General features: G+C 38.7%; 2 protein-coding genes across 2 annotated transcripts; one reads left to right on the top strand and one right to left on the bottom strand.

Annotated features, from left to right (window-relative positions):
• The first annotated feature begins 243 nt into the window (after window positions 1-243).
• Window positions 244-1257, top strand: LOC112516229. Its single transcript, XM_025123247.1, has one exon. The coding sequence runs from the start codon at window positions 244-246 to the stop codon at window positions 910-912; it is 669 nt and encodes a 222-aa protein (XP_024979015.1). The 3' UTR covers window positions 913-1257.
• LOC112516914 (probable LRR receptor-like serine/threonine-protein kinase At1g67720) lies at window positions 1087-7235 on the bottom strand. Its single transcript, XM_025124164.1, has 8 exons — window positions 6598-7235; window positions 5842-6296; window positions 5205-5340; window positions 4773-4844; window positions 4420-4488; window positions 3847-3918; window positions 1729-1800; window positions 1087-1432 (listed from the first exon to the last, which is right to left on the bottom strand). The coding sequence occupies exons 1-8, from the start codon at window positions 7218-7220 to the stop codon at window positions 1390-1392; spliced, it is 1542 nt and encodes a 513-aa protein (XP_024979932.1). The 5' UTR covers window positions 7221-7235; the 3' UTR covers window positions 1087-1389.
• Window positions 7236-8119: the final 884 nt, after the last annotated feature.

Raw genomic sequence — 8119 nt, 5'->3', positions numbered from 1 at the left:
TCACTTCACTTGTTTCAGCTTCACCGGACACCACCACCTTTTAATATTCAAATTAATTATTAATTATTAATTATTAATTATTAATTATTATTACATTATTTACGAATCAAAATTAACAGAGGCGGTAAGTAAAGCAGCAGCATCTGTCACCTTTTTTCTTTTATTTATATATACCACTACAAACTCAACGCCATTTGAGACCACATCACCCCTTCCCTTCCCTTCCCTTCCCATCCCAACAAAATGGTCTCACCGGAAACAACTCCTCCTCCTCCTCCGGCCACCGCCAGTCCCCGGATTTCCTTCTCCGGCGATTTCCTCGACGATGCAAACTTCATCTGCATTACCCCACAAGATAAAGAAAAGGAGATCAAAACAAGGACCGGCGAGTTTGAGTTTCTGTCCGGCGACTTGTCCAGTCCGGCGACCATGCTGACCGCCGACGAACTCTTCTTTGAAGGAAAATTACTCCCCTTTTGGCAGAATGAAAAGCTGAATAAAATCAGCATAAAACCTGAAAAAGTGGTTGCAAAAGAGGCAGTGACGATGAAAGAAGATGAAAACAACAACAACAACAACAGAATGAGTTGGTTTATCGACGAAGATCCTTCTCCTCGACCACCAAAATGCACAGTTCTATGGAAGGAGCTATTACGGTTGAAGAAACAAAGAGCATCTTCAGTACTTTCACCATCTTCATCCACTTCTTCTAACTCTTCTTCAAACTCCATTGATGATCAAGATTCAAGCAAGAAAGAGAAGCAGCAGCAGGTTAAGAGAATTAAAAAAGGGTTAGAGAGAACCAGATCCAGTGGTATAAAGATTAGACCCATGATCAATCTGCCAATTTGCAGTCAAGGAGGACGAACCAACTCTTTACCTCCTCTTTTTTCCCTTAGGAAAGGTATGTAGGACTCTTCTCCATTTTATTATTAATTAATTCCCTAGATCTTTCATCTCTTTTCACTTGTAATTTTTCTAGGCAAATGGCTTCATAATCTTAATTAAATTGCTCATGTAAATGCACAACTGTGTGGTTGTTTGAATGCATTTCTTTCGGTGTAAACATTCTCGATCATCAAAATGGCACAATCAGAGTGGTGTTGTACACTACCATCTAAGTGTTTCCGAAGAACCGATTACAATTTTGTTCATTCAACTTCAGGTACATAATAAAACATACAACAATTTGGTATTTTTAAAAGAAGAAAACTGTACACTCCTAAGAATATGGAACACTAAGAAATTAATGGGGAACAATTTGGAACCAAAAACAAGTCAGCAAGACGCTTGAATGGGATATGGACACCATCTTTTCTGCTTTTCTCAAAAATCCTGTAAACTTGATTTCAAGATTTTCGATAACATGAATACAAGTTGCGATCATGATCAAGGAATTGGTGGGTCCAAAAATGGATTACCAGGAGCAACCCTGAAGAACAAACCCAAAAGACACAACAACATCAATCACTTCTCCCAAAAACAACGTACGATACTAAATTAATTTTATTGAAATTCAACAAATCACCATCGGTTAAACTTTTTTTCTTTTTAATCGTGGGTGTCCGGACCAGCTTGACTAATACCTCAGGGACCGGAAGATAGGAAAATTCCTATCGGCCCTGAAATGCCTGGCCTTTATTTGCAGGTTGAGCTAGCCCGGAAAAAATATATATACTTTTTTTTTCATTTCCCAACGGTAAGGATAAAATGGAGGTAAGTTCTTACCTCAAGTTCAATCCGGGTTTTAGTGTGAGGCTGGTTGGAACTTGACCGGTCAAATTATTGTTCTGCAAGAATCTAAAATAGACAAAGATACAAATAACATCATTGATCATGGAAGTGGCTATAGAAAATCTCAAATGGATTTAAAGCTCATAGTTGTGGTGGCACCCGACACATGGAACATGGAAAAGGGTACAAGTCTGTTATGTCTGATTATTACAACTAGTACATGAACAAGTCTAGTCGAACAAGTATGTTTGCCCATCAATCGACAATTCTAATTTGCTTCATGCACGTAAATGCTTGCCGGGTAAAAGTCACCATCCCCACTTACCTTACAAGGTAAGATTTCCTAATCGTTAAAAATAGAAATAATAAGCGTCTTTTACCCGGTTAATGCGAGTCACCACCCTCACTTACCGGGTAAGATTCTCAATTAGCAAAATGGCACAACAAGATTATTGGTAAGACCATCATCTCTTACCTAGTAAGAGGTAACAAATATTTAATTAACCGGTAAGAGGCGGGAAATGTTTAGTAAAAAAGCCCCACATTGTGAAATTGCTTGTGTCATAGAAGGATACAATCTTTTTTATGAAAGCTAGAATGGAGAAGAGAAGATTATAGTGGAATGAGTAGTTAGGTAGCGTTTCGTATGCATACATGATTAGATTAGACTATACAGGACATAACTAGACGGGACAAAACAGAACAAGTGTCTGTCTGGTGTCTGGTACAACTAGGACTGAGTAGAACAGAACTATACAAGTTGCCCCTAAAAGTTATTTGATGATTTTATACATCATATAATAGTTATAAATGTCACGAATAAAGTAAATAATTTAATTTATAAACATTTTTACACTAGTAGTCCGGGAGGTATTTGTGGCCGATGTGGTGGAGGTAGTGATGGTGGTGGTAGGCAGTGGTAGTGGTAGCCGATGGTGGTGGTGGTGGTTATGAGTGATGGTGGACGAAGGTACTAGTGGTGGTAGCGATGGACGATGATGGTCGTCAATGGTTGTGGAGGTAGAGGCAGTGGTAGTTGGTGGATGACGATGGTTGTGTGGAGGACGTAAAGATGGTGGATAGTGGTGGTGGTGGCGGCCGACAGTGGTGGAATAAGTAGTGACCGATGTAGTGGAGGTAGTAGTGGTGGTGGGCAGTGATAGTGGTAGCCGATGGTGATGGTGATGGTGATTATGGTTGAGGTGGCCCATGGTGGTAGTGGAGGTGGTGATGGATGGTGGTTGTGGAGGTTGTTGTAGTAGAGGAGAAGGTGGCCGACGGTGCTAGTGGTGGTGGGTGTGGACAGTGGCCGACGGTGGTTGTGGAGTTGGTGATGGATGATGGTGGTCGACGGTGGTTGTGAAGGTGGCAGAGGAGGTTGTTTTAGTGGAAGAGGAGGTGGCCGATGGTGGCTACTGGTGGCCGACTACGGTGGTAGCGGTTGCGACTAGTGGTGATGACCATTAAAACAAATATCATATTAATTTTATATATCAAATGAAGCTATATTATTATATTTTAGTTTCTGTCTCATTTTGTTCTAACTATTTTGGTTGGACAAGAAAAAGTCTCTCTTGTCCCATGCTAGGTCCCACCTTGTCAAGTTCTTCTTCCTGTCCCATGTCGCTCCAAACGTGGAACAATGAGTTCCTGTTCTGTCCAATGCCATGCCAAACATGGAACGGTGAATTTTGTCCTGTCCCGCCCTGTCCCATGTGCCTGATAGGAGCCCTTAGAGACATAGAAGTAAGGTAGCAGGCAGACTGTGGGTAGAGATCTCTACCATGTACCAGGAGGGGAGTAGTTAGAAGGTGAAAGCGGAAAAGGTAGTATGGTGGCAGTTAGGTTACTAGGGGATTTAAGGCCGGAATGGGGTTATCTTAGTTTCTCGTTCTTACATGTAAGCTATTAGGGTAGAAATAGAGATGAAGATTTTAACATTAATAGTTGACGATTCATAAACTATATACATGGTGGTAATGACTTAATTCAATAAGACATGTTACAAATTACTTGTTAACACATTGCAATATGACCCCACAACAAAAAGCAATTTATGCAACATTCAATTGCAATTCAATTCGTATTTGTACTATGAGAAGTAGAACTTACAGTTCTTGCAATCTGTCAATATTTCCCAAAGACGACGGGATCCGTCCATTCAACTGATTGTCCTCCAGATGTCTGTTTGAAAAGATGGAGGTAAAATAAGTCATCTGTACCCCATATATATATATAATTGTACATGGGCTCCACTGTTTTAATATCAGTTTCTAATCTTTTCCAACTAAACACATCTAATCTAAGAACCAACTATATCTTGCTTTTCCTTTTTACTTTACTTGATTTTAGATTGAGAAAAGCCATTCAAAGATGGCTTACAGTTACAGCTACGCTTAACTGCTTACCAAAGAGATCGGTATCTAAAATAACACATACGCCCATTTAACCGATGCATGCTTCTTGTCTAATTAACATGAAAGGGCAACACTTGCACTGCATTCTCAAAACCTTCCCATTCCATCCCTTCTCTTTCCTTCCCTTTCAAAAACACAAATAAAAAGACTTCCTTTTGTTTTCTTCCCGAATTTGAGAACAGAGTCTAAAAGGGGTGACAAATGTGGTGATCATGAAATGGGCTCAACAGTGGAGAATGAAGGAAGAGATGAGAAGCAGATAACTTACAGAGTCTTTAACAACTTCAAGTTACTCAAATCAGGAATGGCTCCTGACAATCTATTGTTCCCAAGCCATCTGCAAATATCACCAGACTGTCAAAACAAATAAAACTCTTAACTCCTCTAAAACCAGTCCAACTTTGCCTTTTAGTTTTCTTTTCCCTTTCTAAAAAAGGGGACGGAGAACTCTACTCGAACTTTGCTTTTTAGTTAGTTCCATTAATGGGTGGCAAAGTTGGAAGCAGAATGTTATCTATAGTATTAGTTCATTCATTCTGCATATTGGTATTTGATGTTGGAACAAAAGAGGGAATCATATGTATTTATATAAGCAGTTTTAGAAGGATATGAGTGGCCTACAAGTCACTTAGTGCAGTCAAATTTGCAATATTAGGAGAAAGAGATCCTGAAAGGTCCATGCTTGTAAGGTTTCTGCACGGAGAGAGAAAAGAAATGAGTCAATACCAAAAGGCCTATTAATTCAATATCTACTTCAACAGAATTAACCATTCTTGGTTAAACCATAGGCTATGTTTGACAAACTAGCTAATAAGTTCACAGTTAGCTTAAAAATGAGTCATGTTTTGGTATAAAAAAAACTAGTTAATAAGCTAGATGACAATGTATAATGACGTTAAAAGAACATGATGAAAGATTAATTGGAGAAAACTCAAAAGTGGAACAAAACCCTTGAAGCTTATTGAAACACTATTTAAAGTAGCTTTTCAAAAACCTAGCGCAACATGGTCTTGATGTAACACATTGTTTCTATAATCAAAATGTTCAACTCACAATCCAATCACACGAATACGAGATCCTCTAGAGCATGTAATTCCAGTCCATGAGTTCTCCAAGGGTAAACAAGGATCACCATTCCAATCAAAAGGAGGGTTCTGAAAACTGTCCTTCAAACCATTCAAGCCAATCACTACAAAACAAGAAATTCAGATAATCATGTCAAAGTTGTGAGCCAAAAAAGAGAATGCAGATGGAATCCATGTGGATAGAGAATAATAGTACAATAAATCAGGTTTATAGAACACCAAAAATGTCATAGTGTCCTAATAGACAACATTATAGGACTTAAGTTTATAAAACTAAACAATTGTGCGTCCTTGGTAAAAGTGTTATAATAAGTCTATATGATATTTATTTGAAAAAGCGTCTTGCTAGAACAATTGTCTTATAAGAACAAGTGTTATAATAACACGCCTAAAAGTGTCCTATAAACTTATTGTAACACTTTTAAATAAACTTATTGTAACACTTTTAAATAAACTTATTGTAACACTTTTAAATATGACGCACAATTGTTAGCTCCTATAAACTTAAAGTCCTATAAAGCAATTTATTAGAAAACTTGGACGTTTTTAGCCTCTTAAAACATAATTTCGTTGTAATGTAACTAGATTAGCATGAAGGACCGAACCATCTCTCGTAAGAGTTCTCCCACCAACTGGCAGCACCTCAAAAATTTCTCCACCATTAATCAGAGGACCACGAGTAGAACCAGGAGCAGGACTCAATATGATCTTGGTGGGGCCAGAAAGCCGCCACTGGTTGGCAAACAAAGCAACACCAGTCATAGAAATGTTCAGATCACGATAGAATGAAACATCGTTTATAGTAATGTTGAAAACTCTTGAAGTCCCAGTGTCATCTGCAAAGTAAAGAGCAATGTAGTAGATTGAGTTCTGAAGAGGTGTAAGAGGCCACTGAAACTCCAAGAGTTGTTCTGGTCGGCTGACTGCGAATTGTGTCTGAAATACTTTCAAAGGAGGGAGGTTCCAGAAGCCATTTATAGATACGTTTTCTCCTCTAGAAAGTGTAGGATTGTTTTCACCATATGGCTCCCAATAACGATCGAATTGATCATCTGGGTACCTATAATTCCATGATATCTGTTAAATTCAGCATACTCACAAAAGTTCAAGTCATATCATAAAGAACTGAATCCACTTCACCCGTTCTCTAACTTTCTTTAAACACAGAATTCATCCTTACCCAACAAGCACTGCAACAGAATCGGGTTTAGGCCGCCAATAGAACTTAGCGCCATATGTAAAAGTATTACAATAAGTTTATAGTTTGCGTCTTACCGAGTATTTTAGGACGATCATCTAAAGAAATAATGTATATAGTTTTTCTATTAATGGAGATGATGAGAATGGGTAGTAATAAATACCTTATTATCGAACCATTATATCCAAAGCTGTGCCTTGCAACCAATCTGAGACTAGAATTTCCAAAGTCCGTTGAATTATACAAGGAATCAGCCAATAGTACAAATTCCATCGCCGATATAAACGGGTCGGACTCTGTATACGTATTCGAAGCCAGACAAACACTCATCGACTTTCCTGCGGCGAGAAATATCCCCTCGTAATACGACGCCGTTCCTCTGGCGTAATCTTCAGTCGTATTGACCACACTCCACAAAGTCCCGTCCACGATTTGATCAAACACCGGCGGTGAAACCTGGCTGTTCACTCCACCATAGTAATACGTCGTCCGTACTAGGTATTTCCCGGTGCGGTACACCGGCACGACATAGCAAAATTTCCGGCGGCGAGAGTTGTTATGGAGGAGGGGAAATGATCGGACGGTGGAGAGGGTAGGAGAGAGGTTGGTCTCCGCTAGGGTTCTGGATGTACCGATTGAAATAAAGCCGGTATCTGGAAGCCATTGTCGATCGTCGATGAGAGAAGTGACGGTGGCACCGCAATCGATGAGTAGAGACCTAGGGGGTTGACATAGGGAAAAGGGGATGAAAAAGAGGGTGGAGAGAAGAGAGAGAAAGAAGAACATGGTGGAATTTGTTGAAGATGGAAGAGTTGCAGGCTTCAATGGTTGAAATGTTGCCCCATGGTTGAATGGAGTAGAGATAAACGTAGTAGTGGAGTTGAAAGGGTCGTTAGTTGACTCGGTATTGGAAGCAACGAATAGCCGGAAAGATGAAGTTGGTGAAGAGGAAGGAATCGACGCGGGAAATAATATATATATATATATATATATATATATATATATATATTTTGGGGTAAGTTACAATTTTGGTCCCTGTACTATTTTTTATTTTCTCATTTTAGTCCTTTGACGTTTTCTAAGTCAAACACATATCTTCGTCACACTTTTTTTTTCTCAAAATAGTAAATTAGGGATTTAGTCCTATGGTTTACACTTTCTACCTTTTTCCTTGGTCTAAAATTAAAATAAATATAAATATCACACTTCTAGTTTACATGTTTGCATAATTGAGTTCCTCCTACCGAGGACATCTCCAGTGCATGACACTCTACCAGAGTGTCATGGACTGCCACATCAGCATTCCACTCACCATACAACTCTATCATTTTATACACACACTCCATAACACTTCAATGAGTTTAATGAATTTCCACATCATATATATATATATATATATATATATATTATCTATAAATATAATTTTACCAACAAATTTAAAAATCTACTAAAAACAAGGAATAATACATTAAAATGAAAATGAAACGAAATATATGAGATTCAGATGAAGGAAGTGCAATCTCTAATTGGTATGATGATGTTGATCCTCCAATACGTGTGCAGCGAGGACCTACCGCAGAAATTCAATATCAGATTCAGATGAACTCTGAACTACGTGATTCATCGGTGCATCACTCACTTCGACATGATTTAACGGAGCATATTTGGGAACATTATTCACAAGC

This window comes from Cynara cardunculus, assembly GCF_001531365.2.
Source record: "Cynara cardunculus var. scolymus isolate 2C chromosome LG 8, CcrdV1, whole genome shotgun sequence".
Taxonomy (NCBI): domain Eukaryota; kingdom Viridiplantae; phylum Streptophyta; class Magnoliopsida; order Asterales; family Asteraceae; genus Cynara; species Cynara cardunculus.
The sequence above is the reverse complement of the archived record's forward strand: the minus strand, read 5'-3'. Positions and strand labels throughout refer to the sequence as shown.